Below are 18,205 nucleotides of genomic sequence, written 5' to 3'. Positions count from 1 at the left end.
TCTCAGTATATGTCATACACAATCAGGAACCAGAATCTATTATAGTTATTTATTTGTGTGTGTGTGTGTGTAGGTGGGTGCCTGTGTGTATGAATATGGGTGTGAGAGGGGGAGAGAAGGAGAGAGAAATAAGGAATAAGCCCTTCTGTTGCCCATAAAAAGAATATCATTCAGTAGCACAGTTACTTTTTCCCAAGACCACCACTGCCTCATTTGCTAATATCACTTCATTGATCTAGTTAGGAAGACCCAGGTTGTAATCCCATCACAGACTCTTGCAGTGATCACGGACTTTTAGTCTATTGGAGCCCCAATTTCCCATCTATAAAATGGACATAGTGGCAGCTATAATACCTACCTCCCAAGATTCTTTTTTTTTTATATTTTTATTTTAATAACAAATTTCCACATGAGTTTTCCCAAAGATATATGATCCAAATTGTCTCTCTCTCTTCTTTTCTCCCTTCTCCCAGAGCTAGCAAGCAATTCAATATGGGTTATAATGTATTATCACACAAAACATGTTTACATATTATTCATTTTTAGAAGTGAACAATTTTATAAAACCAAAACCCTAAAACATATACCCAAATAAACAAGTGATAAATCATATGCTTCAATAAACATTCTTACCCCAACAGTTCTTTCTCTGGAGGTGGATAGCATTCCTTGTACTAAGTCCCTCAGAATTATTCTGGATCAACGAATTGCTGTTAGTAGCAAAGTCTGTCTCATTTATTCATTCCACAATATCATTGTTGCTGTGTACAACATTCTCCTGGTTCTGCATATGTCACTCTGCATCAGTTCATGTAGGACTTTCCAGCTCTTTCTGAAATCATCCAGTTCATTATTCCTTATAGCATAATAATTCACCATCATACACCATGTGTTAATTCATTATCCAATTGAGGGACATCCCTTTAGTTTCCAATTCTTCGCCATCACAAAGAGAGCAGCTATAAATATTTTTGTACAAACGAGTCCTTTCCCATTTTTAAATCCCTTTCTCCCAAGATTGTGAAACCAAAATGAGAGAATAAAATACTTTGAAAAGTTTAAAATCTCACATAAATATTAGAAGCAGGAAGCCCCAAGTTCAAGTCATGCCTCTGATATTTATTAGTTCTGTGGCCCTGGGCAATCTCTCCATGCTCCCAGATGATCTCTAATGCTGTAAGGTACACAGCAATTGCTGTGCTATATTGTTAATCAATAAGAATTTCTTAAGTTCCTACTGTATGCCAGGCACTGTGCTAAGGGATGCAGAGACAGGCAAAAAAAAAAATAATACCACACAACACAGTTCTTATCTAAAAGAACTCTCACAGTATCATAGAAGAGACACAACTATATACTAATAAGCTACAGATAAGATAAACTGTAGATAATCCATTAGAGGGAAGGCATTAGAATTAAGGGAGATCAGGAATAGAGAATGGAATAAGCATTTATATAGCACCAGTTACTATGTGCCAGACATTGTGCCAAGTGCTTTACCATCATTATTTCATTCGACCCTCACAACAACCCTGAGAGGAAAGTGCTATTATAAACTCAATCAACTTGGAAACTGAAGCAAAGATTATGTGAGTTGTCTAAGGTCTCACAGCTAATAAGCATCCAAGGCCAAATTAAAGCTCAAGGCTTCCTAATTCTAGTCCGAGTGCTCTATCTATTGTGCTAAGAATGTATTTTTCTGAGCCTCAGATTCTTCCGTACTTGAGGTTTGACTAGATAACTTCTGAAGACCCTTCTAGATCATTCATCCTGTGAAAACCAGGTTCTCTTGGCTCCCAGATCCAGGCCTTTTCACTGTTCTATATTGTAAATTATTAAAATTCCTCCATCATTTGTGATAAAATGCAATTGACCCCTTCACTTGGCTCACAGCATGTATGCCAAAAATAAATTTAACAGAAAACTCTAGACAGCTGATTATTTTCCCTTATAGTTATCAGAATATTCTACAGCAAACCAATTTTTCTAAATTTTAGTTGCACCACCACTACCAGCTTTGCTCCTCTTTCCACTTTGTGGAAAGCTAACTCTGAATCAAATTGCTCAGCTGTACCCTAGAGAGTGACAAAGACAAATTAATGGAATCACTGTGTGCCAAAATAAAGCATGGACCCTGTCACCACCAATATATGTTAAGTCCATTAAGTTCCATTTTAATTAACTGAACTTTAGCTGGAAAGCCCCAGCAAATATGTTGAATTAGCAAAAAGAAACTCTCACAACATGCCAGATAAACCCTTTATTCCATATGAAGTAGAAATAGTTCATGAAAAGGATTTAGCATTTGAATTAAGTGAGATTTTTATCAAAGGCAAACAAAAAAAAATCAACTTTTCATTGAAACTACAGTCTGGCTTCAAGCTGATATCTACTCACCCCCAGTAAAAAATAGAGGGGGGCCTTAGTAAAAGCAGTCATGACATTTTGATCTCTGCAAAATGTTTTTTGTAGCGATCAAACCAACCTCAAGAAATGTCTAATTCTGAATCCATGCTGTGTCTGGCTAAGCCCAAAAAGCCAAGTGGGAGGTAAATTCACTATTCTGCAAGTGCTGAGCCCTCAGTTTCCAAGGCTTATAATAAACATATTAAAAGCAGAAAGACCCAGCAAAATTATTCTCATTCAGACCTGCCCCATCCTGCCTGCATAGCCCTACCTACCTGTAGCCCCTTTGGTTTTTCATCTTTCTCAACCCTCTTTATAAAGGCTTGGGAAGTCCAGAAAGGAATGGGAATTAAGTATGGGCTTCAGTTGCCCATACGAGGAAAAGCATGATTTCATCTGGGGGACACAGACAAATAACCAACTTGAATTTAGGGAAAGATTTCCACCACCAATAAATCCCTTTCTTTTATAAATCTTCTTTGGTTCAAGGAAGCACATGTTTCATCAAGATTAAGTTGAAACTTAATAGCCACATACTTATAACAATTTTAACTTAACACAAAAGCTAAATGATAATGTGACACCCCCCACCCCATGTAGGTGAATGAGTTTAAGACATCTTGCCAAAAAACCATCTAAGGAGAAATGGTAATGAAGCCTCTCACTGCAGTCATAAAACTGAAAGTTCTACCATTTAGTGAAGTCATAAGATACTACTCTAACAGTTAAAGGCTATTAATTCATCATGTTAGGACCATCCCCTAAAGGGAATAAATTTATTGTTTTATACAAAAAAATGTGACTTCATTTTTAAAAATTTTTACTAGAGAGTTTCCCAGTCTTTTGTCCCTCTCTCCAGTCTTTTTGTCAGTTTTCCTGCCAGTGTAGATGTCCACCAACCCAGTTGCTTTTCATGAGTTTCCCACTTCATCCAACAACTACTATTTATTCTTTTCTTATCATCAGCCCCCTTTGGGTCATTCATAACAAATACCATCATAAAGACAGCCCTAAGTTTACTGGATGCCAAGCTACCTTTCCTCCCAGGAAACCTGATTGATTTTTGCAAGTACAATAGATTCTCTCCTTTAACACAGGACATTTTCCAAGATCTTCTCTTATAAACATTTTAGAAAAGGTCTTCAAGAGGACAGTAACAAAAATTCTCTAATATTTGAGACCTCTGTTTTTAAAAGAAATCAGTATCTATTTTGGTCCAGACTTGATAAAAATGTTCTGTCCCTGGAATGCTTCTCTCTTGGTATTAAATGTCTTTTTGAAGGAAAGTGTGATCTTTTATCGTAGTTGACATTTTTAACCTCCTTGTGGGGGACAAGAATGAGCTGGTGATGTTCTCATTTAAAAACGAGGAGAATTGCATCCCAAAGAATCCAAACAACAGTTGCTACCCTGAAGAAGCATTCCTTTTCAAATAAAAAATGATATCCTATGCGTAATAACCATTAATAAAAGCAATGAAATAAATAAAATAGGGCATAAAATCACACATGAAAATATAAATTCTCAATTGTTTATAGATGGTTTAACAAAAAAATTTGCTTGAGAATGTAAGAACAATAGCACTTTATTCACTGTGATATTGCAATGTGATTTTTTGTGTATCAGATTTTCTTAACTCCTTTTAACATATAATTTATATAACTGTAGTCAATATAGAATTTCTATCTAGCCTATGTGTAACTTTGTATTAATTTGTCCATATTTCCACATGCTATTTGTGCTCATCTTTTTTCCCCTAGAGCGGTGATGGACAAACTTTTTAAAGAGGGGGCCAAAGGAAAGGAAATGCTCATCTGTCAGTCTGTTTCTAAGACAATTCTTTCAAAGTTTCATTGTATTGTATCCTACTCATTGTATTCATCAGATTAGGAATAATGTCTCATAGCTGGATAGAACATTTCAGCGGGTCACATCTGGCCCCGTAGTTTACCCATCACTGCCCTAGAGGATTATACAAATATAAAGAAGTAAACTCAAGGAATCTGTGATTTTGTCCATGTGGGGAACTTCTAGTGTGAGACGTCCTTCCACCATCTCTGATTTAATACAAAAGTCATTGCGAGTGGCTTGAGGCACAATGAACCTAAGTAACTTGTCCTGGATCATTTAGTAAGTGTCAGAGGCTATAATTGAACCCATATCTTTTAAACTCCAACCCACTATTAGATCCAGGAAACCAATTAAATTTTCAATGTGAATTTTTATATGTAGGAAATCAGAAAATTTCACAAATGAGGGCTTGATTTATTATTTTATAGATTTTTTTAATTAAGGAAAGAATGGAGAAAATTTTGATAACGAAAGTTAAATTTTAAAGTTTGTCCTTTTCTGGAGAGTCAATTATTAAACATTTCCCTGCTCATCCTTCCAGGATCACATTGATATTCCACATTTTATTTAGTCATGACCCAATCCTTGGAAATATAGGGTGTTTCCAGTTGCCAATGAAGCTTCTGGAAATGCTTTTTGTAACTAAGTCTCCTTCATTTTAATGCCACTGTAGGATAAAGTTAAGATGTAAAGAACCTGCTATAGGTTTTGTCCACTCAGTGGTCTACTACTATGACTAATATCCCAAAGGTATTATTAAAAAGCAGGGAAACCTTTTCATACTGAAATATTCATATCAGCTTTATTTTTACTAGCAAAAAACTGGAACAATTTTCATGGTCAACCAACCATTAGGGAGTTACTAAACAAATTGTGAAATATCATCATAATGGACTATTATTTCAAGATTAAAGAAAAAGACAGGTTCAAGTACATGAAAGAAAAACATATGAAATGATACATAATGAAGATAATAGAATGGAAACAACACACTCTGATGGGGATACATCTTTTCTTAAGTTCATATTATATTATTTCCCCCTAAAAAATAAAAATGTATCTTGGATCTTAGGATTTTATTCCACAGTATTTTACTTAACTGCTATTTTGAATATAGAATTCATAGCTAGTCACTGATTTTTTTTCAGCTGCATTTATTAGTGTCAACAACAAAACTGGTCTTCATTTTCGCAATATTGTCTTGGGTCAACAATTTGTTAGGGAACCTGATAAAGTAGAAAAATCTGAGAACATGGGTGAGGAGCATGGAGCCCCTTGAATAGTTATATAGGTATTTATTACAAAAGGAAGGAATTCCATAAGATGTGTTTTGAGAACAGTGACTTAGATGGCTAGTCCTTTGGAAAATTTTACTTGGGTCAAGTGAAGATGTATTTATTAATTACCTTTTTTATTAATTTTTTAATTAATCACTAAGTGTCAGGCACTGTGCTAAGTGCTGAGTATACAAAGTTCCCTGCTCTCAAGGAGCTCATGCTGGAAAAGGATAGAGAAGCCAGAAATAGAATCTAGGATCAGTAAGAGACCAGTGTCTGACAACATACAAACAACCTTGTACAAACAAGATATATATATATATATAGATAGATATAGATAGATAGATAGATAGATAGATAGATAGATAGATAGATATAGATAGATATATAGATATGTTCATAGAATAAATTAGAGATAACCACAGAGGTAAGGCATTAAAATTAAGGAGGATTAGGAAAGGCTTCTTGCTAAGATATGATTTTAGCTGAGACTTGGAAGAAGCCAGGGAAGGGGAAATAAGGGAAAGGAGGGGAAATAAGCATTTATATAGGGCCTACAATGTGCCTGACGCTGTGCTAAGCATTTTACATTTTATTTTCTCTTGATCCAGAGATGAAGTAAGAGACAGAGGTGAGGTGAGAAGAAATTCTAGGCATGGGAAATGCCCACAGAAATGCTGTCAGAAATAGAGTGTCTATCTACTCAAAGTGAATTTTTATCTGCTTCAAAGAGTCACAAGCATAAATAAATAAAAAGGGGAAAATTGCCAGTTTTCTAGCATGTTTATGTAAATTTGACAAAAGTATCTCAAAAATAGGAGTGATTCTTATTTGTCAGGTGATGACTTAGATATAATTCTGCCTGAAGGTGAAGGGATTACCTGGATGTCTTCTTAACTCCTTGTCTAGTCAAAAGAAAGAAGTTATTTAATGGTCTAGTTAAATTTTAAAAGCTTGAATTATAAACCTAACAATATTGCCAACAAATAAGCAAGACAGATTAGAGCCATAAAATCCAAACTACATACTTATTTTTAAAGTGAAAAACTGTAATGAGAACGGAATAAAAAGTATATTATTCTAATTTATTTCCCTTATGAATTTTGTCATGATTATTAGGTATTATATAAACTTAAATACTTAGTAAGGATACATTATTCTCATTCTATTGTCTTCACTATATCTCATTTCATGTCTTTGTTTGTAAATTCTTCAAATTCGTTTTTGTCGTTAATCGTGCAGGAATGGTTCATCATGTGTCACAAATTTTTCAACCATTTCTCAATAGCTGGTTGGCCATTCCAATTTTGCACTAGCAAAAATAAAGAAGACATGGATGTCTCTGTATGGATAGATTGGCTTTTCATTTTATCTTTTAATATCATCCTTGATATTATTCCTAGTAGAAGGATTGCTTATTGGTCAAAAGATACAATTGATTTTATAATTCTTTGTACACTTCTAGATTAATGTCCAAAAAGCTTATGCCAATTTATAGTCATTCCCAAAAATTTAGTCTTCTAAAGCAAGACAACACTAAATTTTATCATCTTTAACCATTTTTGCCATTTTGGTAAGTCTAAATTTCAATGGTGTTTTAATTCATATTTTTCTCATTATTAGTTTAAATCAGGGTTCCTTAACCTGGATTTGGCAAGCTTGGTTATTTTTTTTTAAACCCTTGTACTTCGGTGTATTGTCTCATAGGTGGAAGATTGGTAAGGGTGGGCAATGGGGGTCAAGTGACTTGCCCAGGGTCACACAGCTGGGAAGTGGCTGAGGCCGGGTTTGAACCTAGGACCTCCTGTCTCTAGGCCTGACTCTCATTCCACTGAGCTACCCAGCTGCCCCTTAGCTTGGTTATTTTTTAAAAATATTTTAAGAACTGTATTTAAATATAATTGATTTTCTTTGTAATAATATATCTTTTGTTTTATGCTTTAGAAACATTATTCTGAGACTGGTTCCATAGGCTTCACCAGATTAACAAAAGGAACAAAACAAAGTACAAAATTTAAGAACTCCTAGTTTAAATATTTTTCAAGTGGTCATTAACAATTTATTTTTCCTCCTTTAAAATCATTTACTTCTTTTTTATTGGAAATTGGAATAACAATTGTCATTTCATTATTAAATGGGAAAAATGTTTCATAATGTTTCCCCAAAGTTTTGTAATCTTGGGTTTATCAGATACTGGTCTCTTACAGATCCTCGGTTCTATTTTTGGCTTCTCTATTCTGTTCCAGTGATTTATTTTTCTACTTTTTATCCAGTAATAGATTAGTGTCAGATTTTTATCAGCTCTATTTACTACAAAGATTTTTTGCCAGTCTGTTTCTTTTCCTTCTACTTAGAAAATATTGGTTTTTGTCATGCAAAATCTTTTTTGTGTTCAATCAAATCCTTCAACTTTATTCCCCAAAATTTCTTCAAACATATAAACTTGTTTCTTCTTCCTACAACTAAGATAAATATAAACTTTCTTTTTCTTCAACTTTTGTATTTTTTAATATTTAGCTTATTGATTTGTTGTGAGTTTACTTGAGCATATTTTGTAGAGCATGAAACTAAATTCACGTTTCACCACTTATTCAGTTTTCCCAGAAAATTTTAGTCAGTCATGACTCTATTACCTAATATTTGGGAATAATGTATTTATAAAATTCTATTATTTTAGATACTCTGCATTCTATGTTGTGATTGACTTTTCTATTTCAATGATCTGCTTGGTTTGTTTTTTCATTTTTAAAATTCAGCATCAAGTTGTTTTTATAGTTACTTCTTTATAGTTTATTTTCTAATCTTTAATTTTTCTATCAGATTGCTTCTAAGGATTTTTGCTGTTAGAGAACTGACATGTTCCCCTAATAACTCTAAAGTGTATGAACTGAAAGTTTTCATCTCTCTTGCTACATTCCAAATGTTGGTTGGGTGTATTTATTTTTCGTTTTAGTTTGGAGTTTTTTAATGTACTCTTGACCTGGCGTTTGCAGACCCAAAAAGCAACAGTATATTTGCATGGGTTTTACAATAAGACCTCAGAAAATGAAATGGAATACAAAAGTAGAAGTCAGAAGTAGAAGTTTGATGGGGGGGGGGGGGTGGTTTCTGCTCTCATACTCCTTCCCTCAGTCCACAGCCTATTTATCTCTAGTCTTATTCAGTTCCAATAGACTGAGACTGTTGGTCTTCCAGTTGTAATATCCAAGTTGAAATCCCAGCTCTGACACTAATGCATGAGACCTTGAGTAAATGACTAACCCAATTTCAGCCTCAGTTTCCCCATCTGTAAAATGAGGAAATTGAATTAAATGGTTTCTAAGGTCCCTTCTAGCACTGAATTTGGAATCCTTTGATGCCTTGATGGCCACTCTTGCCAAGGCTAAAGTATTCACTCTGCTGATGTCCCAAAGACAAGCTACATGTGAGAATGCACACATCTGACTCTTCTAGAAAGAGCAAACTCCTCTGGACAAAGGAGAAAGACCAAGACTAAAAGGGATGTTAGATTAAATTTAAGATGTAGCCAGACCAAATAATGCCCTGTTTCCAAAGCACTGTGAGGGCTTTTTTGCCCCCTTAAATGGCAGGTTTACGAAAAGGCTTTTTGTTAATTCAGTATAGAATTACTTGTACTGTATTTTATTGCCTCAGCTATAGTGTTCTCCAGATTCCTCTGTGGCTAGTGGTCCTTTTCAGCTTTTTCTCTTCCTCTCTCACCACCCATACCCCTCACGCTCCCCACCGCACTCCCACACCCCCAAAATAAATAAATAAAACATAAGCCTCACAGTGCTATAACTCAAATGTTAAAAGTGATTCTGGAAAACTTTACCAGAATGAAGCATTCCTGATGTGATTCGCCCACACTTTAAAATTTATGTATAGAAACCAGAGTAGAATAATAGCAATATAATAACTGAAATCTATATAGCAACTGTTATCTTAAATGACCCCAAAGAAACTTTACCGATACAAGAAAAGAATCGGTTATGTGGTGATGCATTAAGTATACAGCAATCAATTCAGTTAAGCAAGCCTTTCCTTCTTAAAGACCTTAGTATTTGGAAGACATTAAGGACAGAAACACAAAAATTAAACTGTCTCTACCCTTTTACATTCCTACAGTCTACTGAATGGATACCATATATACAGAAAAAGCAAATACAATATAATTTAAGGAGGAAGAGAACATTAATAATATATTTCATTTCTGAATTCCTAACTCTAGTTAATTTCTACATTAAGAGAAAAATAATTAGAGAGTGAATTGATTATATTTTATAAATTGTGTCTGTGAAATCCATGAAACAAAAATATCACTTCTGAAGGCCTAATTCTTGTTATAGACTGCAGTAAAGGAAGAACAATTAGCAAATGAATGAATTGTATTTCTACTTAGCCTTCTTTTAATAATTATTTATTTCTTCTTTTCTCAAGTAAAGAATCCCTCCTTGAGGATAGCCAATATTAAGTAAAACAGCTTTTGAATTTCCTAAGTGTACTTAATTTTCACAGGCTTTATATACACCAGAAAATTGGGTTCCATAAATATTTTCCTCATATTTCAGTTTCCACATTTATAAAATGAAGACTTCATCTAGCTTATCCCTAAAGTCCCTTTTAGCTCTAACTCCTTATAATCTCATGATTTGATGTGGCATCAGGTCTGATCAAGCTTATTTCTTTTTTTATTCAAGAACAGAAACAATGTTCATTGTTCTTCACTTCCTGGAGACAGTAAGATTATAACCACCAAATTCACATCATTCACCAAAGAAATTCTTCAAAGCCCTGCACGCACTTTAATTCAGTCAGGAAACATTTGTTAAGTGCTTACTGTTTGCCTGGCACTGCGCTTAGGGCTAGTGGCACAAAGAGAGGCAAAAGGCAAACCCTATCCTCAAGCAGCTCACAGACTAATAGGGGAGACAACAAGCAAGGAAATAAGTACCAACAAGCTTTATAAAGGAAAAATGGGAAATAATAAACATAGGAAAGGCACTAGAATTAAGAAGGTTTGGAAAAGGCTTCCTATAAAAGCTTTTTCTTGACAGTGATGCTGAGAAGAGGGGAGAAAACTATCCAACTACAATTTCAATTAAAATATCACTTTCTATTTTTCAATAATAAAAACCACAGTTTAAGAAAATATACCTATGCATCTCAAAAAGTAGATTTGTATATCAAGTCAAAATGATCAACACATTAAAAAATATATTACACTCAACATCTTGTCTTATTTTGAAGTTAAAAACTCAGCAACCACTGTTTAAGGCAGAATTCCTTTATACTTCCAGAACCTTCTTATTGACTCTCCTTTTCCTCTCTACCTGTGACCTAATGTAGTAAATGTAGATTTGGAAGAGAATCTTTATATGAAAACATTATTTACTTAGTAATTTTCATTGCCAGCTATTTTCTTTTGAAACACAGACTCCTGTCAGCACTAAGAGAGAATCTACTACACAGTAAAGTCTATGTACAAAGAAAATGTGAAATTATTATTTTTAAACAAATGCATTATTCATTCATATTTATCATTCATTTTTTGAAATTGGTATTAGAGTATCATTTTAAAAATAAATTGTCCTTAATGAATGCCAATGAACCCATACACCTCTCATCTAAGTTCTTTTCTTCTATATAAAGTCATCTCAATGAGTAAATTGGCCTACATCCCAATCTAATGATACTTAGTTCTGATGACATCGTTCATTCTGCTTCTCCTGCATAAATCTTTATTAAGTATATATTGTGACTCACACATACGTAACATGTACCTCTATGTTACATTTTGAATGACCTACAACTTTGATTCTTCAGAGCCCAATAAACCAATGGTGGTACTCAAGAAAGGGAAAAATAACTGAATTTGGAAAACTTTTTAGGAATTTTAAGGTCTCAAATGTAGGACCCGTACATTAGATGTCAGCTATAGTTAGCCAATTAGACAGATAAATAAATAGATATGCATTCAGAAATAACCCAATATTATTTTGATGTTTGCCAACATGTATAACAATACTAATGGTTCATGAAGTTATATTTGTATATTCATTTTGTTTTGAGTATTTTAATATATGCTACAAATCTTAAATGGACACACTAAAATGACTCAATCAATAACAATTTGTTTGTTAGCATATGACAGGCAATGTGCTAGCCATTGGGGGACACAGAGATTGAAATGAATTACCATCTACCATCAAAGAGCATTTTTGTAATCTGTCATGGGAAACATCTTCACATATCATTAAATACAAAATAAATTCAGAACATACAGAGTTTAATTTTTGGAGGAGGTTGGCACTAGAAATTTGAAGGATCAGGATGAACTTTATAGTGGTTCTTGAATTGAGCTTTGAAAGAAATTAGAGATTCTAAGTGATGGAGTTGAAAGGCTGCATTTCAGGGGTAAAAGGTAGAGATGGAGTGTCATGTGTGAGCAAAAGTAAGAAGATGAGTTTGACTGGACTCTAGTGTGTGAAGGAGAATAATGTATAATAAAGCTGTGAAGGTAGATTGGAGCCAGGTTATTAAAGGCTTTAAATGCCAAACAAAGGAGTGTGTAGAGAGCTGCTGAAATTTATTGAACAGATGAATGACATGGTGAGACCCGAGCTCTAGGAAAATCACATTGGCAGCTGTGTGAAAGATGGATAGGAAGGGGGAGACTTGGGACAGGAAAAACAATTAGGAAACCAGTGTAATAATCCAGGCCAGAATTGATAAGGATCTGAATTATAATGGTGGTAATTTATATGCATCTTGATTTTTCAAGAACTAATCATCTCATTTGAAGAATTCAGGTATTTTGCTAGTCTATCTGCATTTTGGCACTTTTGATGCCCATTAGAACTTAAACTTCAAAATAAGTGGGAAAACAGGGATTATAATGCCAAGAATAGGAACAGAACTTAGAGATCATTGATTTTAAACCCTTATTTCAGGTTGACAAGGGTATAGTTACATGCTCAAGATCAAGTGGTAATAAATATTAGAGATAAGATTCAAATGCAGGTCCTTTGACTCCAAACCCAATGAAAATAGTAGTAAAGTTGAAATCTGAGAAAAACCTGACTGTCTTGTGTGTGACTTTAGCTCCCTCACTTAGCTTATCAAGGGCTTTATTTCCTCATCTATAAAGTAAGGGACTTGCACTATATGACCTTTATCCCATTCTGCTCTAGGCACTGTGTCACTAATCTATATTATTATTTGGTGGGCCTGAAAGAAAAAAATGAAATTGATATTAAATGAGAATTGGGGACTAATTATGAATTTCAATTATCTATTACATCCTCAAATCCACATTTCTTTTTTTTGACAACAGGCTATTTATAAAAACAAAAATACTCCATAGCATAGCTCATAGAAGTCATTATAGACACCACAGAAGGAACTGACAGAGTCTAAATGCATGTTGAAGCATTCTATTCTTCACTCTATTTCCTCCAAAAATTCGTCATTAATATAAGTGATATGTATCTTCTTTCACAATATGATAAACATGGAAATATGTATTGTATGATAGTACATGTATAACCTATATCATATTACCTGACATCTTGGGAAGGTTGGAGGGGTGGGAAAAAGGGAGAAAAGATGCATTGCAAAATGTCAGAAAACAATTGTTAAAAATTGTATCAAATGTAATCTGGTAAAAATAAAAATTGAATAAAAAAGATTATTATAGAATTCAGGTTGAAGGTGATAGCTGTAACAAGGTAGATAATAGCATTTATGGGGAAGAGAAAAGAAATTATAAAATTGTTTCCTTTGAGATTATCTACTAAACTGTCAAGAAAACACTCTTTCTGCCATCATATTATTATTCTAAATGGATCTGTGATTCCATCAGTATGGGGGCTCCCATTATCTTGACAAAGATAAAAAAAAAATCCCAGCCACTCATGCCTACTCACACTATCCCTTTCTTGTGCACATCCTCCAAAAAAATCTTCCATAGATAGTCTACCATATTATTGGTTCAGACCTGTGATTCCATCAATGAGACTATTTCTTTTACCAATGCAGATGGGCTACTGTTAGGCAATTTATAATCTTAGAGAGTTGCCTGGGGAACTGAAGGGCATGACCAGCTAGTATGTATCTGTGGTAGAACCTTTACCCAGGCCTTCCAGACTCCAGAACCTGCCATTATGCCTCAGCAGATCACCATATTACCAGGAAAATAAATTGCTTCTAAGAATAAGTTTGTCAAAATGGGCCATGCAGTCCATAACTTGACCTAATTTATATATATTGATAAACTCCATGGAATTTTACATCCCAGACAATCAATAAGCATTTATTTATCAATTACCTCCTTTCTTTTGCTTTTATAATGGAATACTTGAATATTTCTGGGACCTGTGATTTTACCAGTATGGTCTGTCCCTCAACAAAACAGATATGAAGGTAATCTTTCCATCCCCCCAAAAATTTTTGTTTTGTCCTTCTTGCTTCCATCAGTTGTAATATTGTAGTGAGTCAGATGGATGTTCATGCATGTAAAATTAGTGGAATTATTTTAAACTTCTGAGTTTCTATGAATAACCCCCCTGCAAAACTACATATATTTTTGTGTCACTTTTGCATTAAATTTCTGAGTACCCCAATAGTCTCATCAGCTTCATGATGAAAAAGCAAGGGAGTAAAGTTCATGAAATTCCAAGGAAGAGCTCCTGTGTGGTCATTTACTCCTCCTTCTTCTCCCTTCTGACAGGGCTGTATTGTGACCCAGCAGGCAGATATTCACATAGAAATCTTACTTTTAGGTTATACTTGCCAGATATTTGTGGTTGTGTTTGTTGCTCTGGGTGGAGTCCCACTTTTACTGCCATATCCTCACTGCCGCATATACCTTGGCAGGACATAGCCCTGGACCCAGGGATGATCAGTGTCATATTCCTTCAAGTCTGAAAACTTGGACTTGGTTTTTTTTTCCTGTGGTATTTCAACTTCCCCAAACAAGACATGAAACGTTTGCACTTGATATGGGTTTCATGCTATGACCTTCTTATCAATTCTTTCCTTTCCAGCCAAGAAGAGAAAATGGGAGCCAGGTTTTTGTGCCTGCTCTGTATTTTGCATGGCCCTCCCATGAAAGCGTTCAAATCTTGGAAAACTCAAAATGTCATCCCCAAGCTCTTGTGCCACACATTGTGCTAAGTAGAAAAAAAGAAAAGGTCACTGGCTTCTTCTGAGTTTTTCTCCTGGCCCGTGGTCACTGCTTTTGAATCCTTCTGGGAAAAATCAAAATGTTTCATTGGAATTTGGGGTATCACTCTAGATCCCGGACAAGCATTGAGAAAATAGTTCTGACGAGTGTGGAAAATTTCTAATGGCTCGTCTTTGGGGTTAAACAAACTGGTACAAACACAAAACCACCCATTTACTATGGCGTGCCTGTGGGTCTAAATTTATAACATAGCATTTTTCTACTTTATAAAAAGAATCACAGTTCAGACTAATTCAAAGAATGTGCGAGGATCAGGCTTTCTGCACATTCTTGGAAACCTTCAAATATATCTAGATAGATAGATAGATAGATAGATAGATAGATAGATAGATAGATAGATACGTACAAATGTGTACTTTGTATTTTTGTATGATTATAGATATAAGATCTTTCTCTCTAAAACTCAGTTTCTTCACTTTAAAATGAGGATATTGGACTAGATGACTTCTAATGTGCCTTTTACATCTTAATTCATTATTCTAGAATCTTAAATATGTGTGTACATCTATGAATACCTTGACATGTATGTGTGCATGTATATGTACATTGACGTGTATATATTTTTGAAAAGCATACTACACTGAAAAGTAAAGCAAGTTTCAGACTGTGAGGTCCAGATTAAAAAAAATTCCTGTCAACCTCCCTCCTCCCAACTCCCTGAGCTTATTATACTACACTTATTAGCATCATCATTCTTGCACTGTAAGAATTTCTAGAATTTTGCAGCATGCACAAATGCTGGTATTTAGAGCAGAGAGAAAAAAAAATAAATTCCTTTCTCTGATGAGCTAACACTGGGGGTGCAAAGCAGGAGGCCAGGCAACCCCTAAGTAGCAGGTGGTCTCTTGTCATTGGAATGCTTCTGCAGCCAGGGGGTTCAAATAACACTGCTGTAGAAATCTATCCTGAAACAGTGGCTTTGCAGCCCAGGAGCTAAAATGAAGCCCACCTCCTGAATTTTAGACAGGCTGTCCCATAGCCACAAGAACTCTCAGATGAGGGATGCTGCAGCTTTTACCCCCTATGCTGTCCCTCTCGGGACTTCTCATCTTGTCCTCTTGCTTGCTTGCCTGCTGCAGATTCATCCCCGAGGCCTGGTCTGCGTGCACGGTCACCTGTGGCGTGGGAACCCAGGTGAGGATGGTGAAATGTCAGGTGCTCCTGTCTTTCTCCCAGTCTGTGGCCGATCTGCCCGTTGACGAATGTGAAGGTCCCAAGCCGGTGTCCCAGCGTGCCTGCTATGCCGGACCTTGCAACGGGGAAATATCTGATTTTAACCCTGAGGAGACAGACCTGCTCTATGGTGGCCTGCAGGATTTTGATGAGCTCTATGACTGGGAGTATGAGGGCTTCACCGAGTGTTCCGAGTCCTGTGGAGGAGGTGAGAGGGGCAAATTCGGTTCAAATCCCTTTTCCCTTCCCCATGTTTTGTCCTGTCTTCATGTTTTCCTTTTCTGCGTGCAAATGTGCTGTGCAAAAGATTAGTTTACTGCCTCTGTTCCAAGGATGGTGGGAGGGAGGGAAGGAGGGAGTGGAGGAAAGAGGTCTTAACGCAGAGTTAGACAAAATGAAACCCAGATGTATTACTTTGGTTTTTTTGGCCTGACTGGGTCTCATGCTGTCAGCCTTGAGTGGCCGATGAGGCTAATGTTTTTACTTACGGTTGTCTTTCTGATGATTCACAATATAACTTCAGTACAGTTGATTGGGAAGTATCATTGACACCAATATGGCGGAACCGTTGACATGCATTATCATTATCTCTATCCTTGCCTCAGTATATGCGATATGAAGTAAGATATTCATTCAATGGCTGTCCTCTCCAACGATACATCCCTACTGAATTATTTGACATAGACTATATCAACAGGTTTTGCCTGCTGGGGGCATTTTAAAATTTGAGGGGATAATGAACAGTTATGTGTTTGAGATAATTAACCCTATCATAGTCTGCAGCTATTTTGACAGCGCTTTAACTTTTATATTGCTACTTAAACATGTTTACTCATTTGTTTTCTCACCCCAGACTTATAATTTGGAAATATTGGTATTATTATCCCTTTTTAACAGAAGGGAATATTAAGGAACAGAGAAAGGAATTGATTTTCCCAAAGCCATGCATTTAGAAAATGATATAGCCAAGTCTGGAGGCCACTGCTTTTGATTCTAAGCCCAGTGCCCTTTCTAGACTGTCTCCTTAAAATATCTGCTTAAATGTTAGAAGTGTGAGGCTAAAAGAGACAGTCTCTTCCTCTTGTTTTATAGGTTAAAGAGCCAAAGCCCAGTGAAATAAGGTAACATCCCAAGATTTGCACCACTGGTAGCAGAATTAGAACTAAAATTAGATCTCTTGAATTTTCTGTACTCCATATACTATTTCTTTATCACCTAAGGTTATGAGCTAAAATGAAGTCCTCAAATACAATCTTGTATGGATCTACTACTCACTGACAGATTCCAGAATCCATTGCTTGACCTGGGCAATTTTTTTTAACTCTCACCTTCTGCCTTAGAATCAATATTAAGAATCAGTTCCAAGGCAGAAGAGTGGTAAAGACCAGGCAATTGGGGTTAAGTTGACTTGCCAGGATCACACTGCTAGGAAGTATCTAGATCACATTTGAACCTCGTTTATCCAGGCCTGGCTTTCTATCCACTGAGTCACCTAGATGCCCCAATTTGGACTATTTTTAATGATCTTTGAGTTGTGTGTTGGCTGAATGAGAATCTAAATGACAGCATCAACATTTTATCTATCCTGCCTTCCTCTTCCCACGCCTCTCCCCAAAGAGATACTGGTGACATAGGAAATTATGGGAGAGTCTGTCAACCTAACTCATTGGCAGTCAATAAAACCCTTTGGGTGTGGAAGGGTCTCAATATCAGGAAATGTTTTCATCACCAAAGATTCTCAATTAGGTAATATAAAAATCCTAATAAGAACTCCCTTGGGGCATTGCATTTTTAAAGACATCTTTCATCATCATTGAGGGTGGAATAATAAATAGGACCAAAGAGCTCACAGTGGAGTTGAAAAGGAATGAAAGGGAGAACAATGGCAAGAAGAAAACAGTCTCTTTTCTCCAGCAGGTCTTTTACTAGGAGTTTAATGGTCTGACCTTGAGACTCTTGTTTGTTTCCAAGTCTTCCAATTTCAAACCCTGGAATTCAAAAAGGTTTTAATGGAGAGTCCTGGTACTTAAAAGTTTAAATTCTTCCAGCTGATTTTTGCAAGACAGTTTGCTGGAAAACCATTCATGTACTACTTGCTCATACATTTTCAGGGCATCACTTCATACAAAACTAGAGATGAGTTTTTTAAAAGATTTTGTTATCACAAAGAACAGAAGAAGCTGAAAGACCTAATGGAAAGGTGACCATTGCCTTTGGTCCCTTTCCTATGCCAGCATTATAGATGGGGGGA

At 35.6% G+C, this 18,205-nt stretch overlaps 1 protein-coding gene across 1 annotated transcript in view; it reads left to right on the top strand.

Moving 5' to 3' along the window:
* Nucleotides 1-18,205, top strand: part of ADAMTSL1 (ADAMTS like 1) — a 392,524-nt gene that overhangs the window by 222,855 nt on the left and 151,464 nt on the right. The window contains 1 exon segment of the mRNA XM_044657022.1: nucleotides 15,861-16,162. Within this exon segment, the coding sequence (XP_044512957.1) occupies nucleotides 15,861-16,162 (302 nt within the window).

This window comes from Gracilinanus agilis, chromosome 1 (assembly GCF_016433145.1).
Source record: "Gracilinanus agilis isolate LMUSP501 chromosome 1, AgileGrace, whole genome shotgun sequence".
Lineage (NCBI taxonomy): Eukaryota > Metazoa > Chordata > Mammalia > Didelphimorphia > Didelphidae > Gracilinanus > Gracilinanus agilis.
Note: the sequence above shows the minus strand (reverse complement) of the source record. Positions and strands in the feature narration are given on the sequence as shown.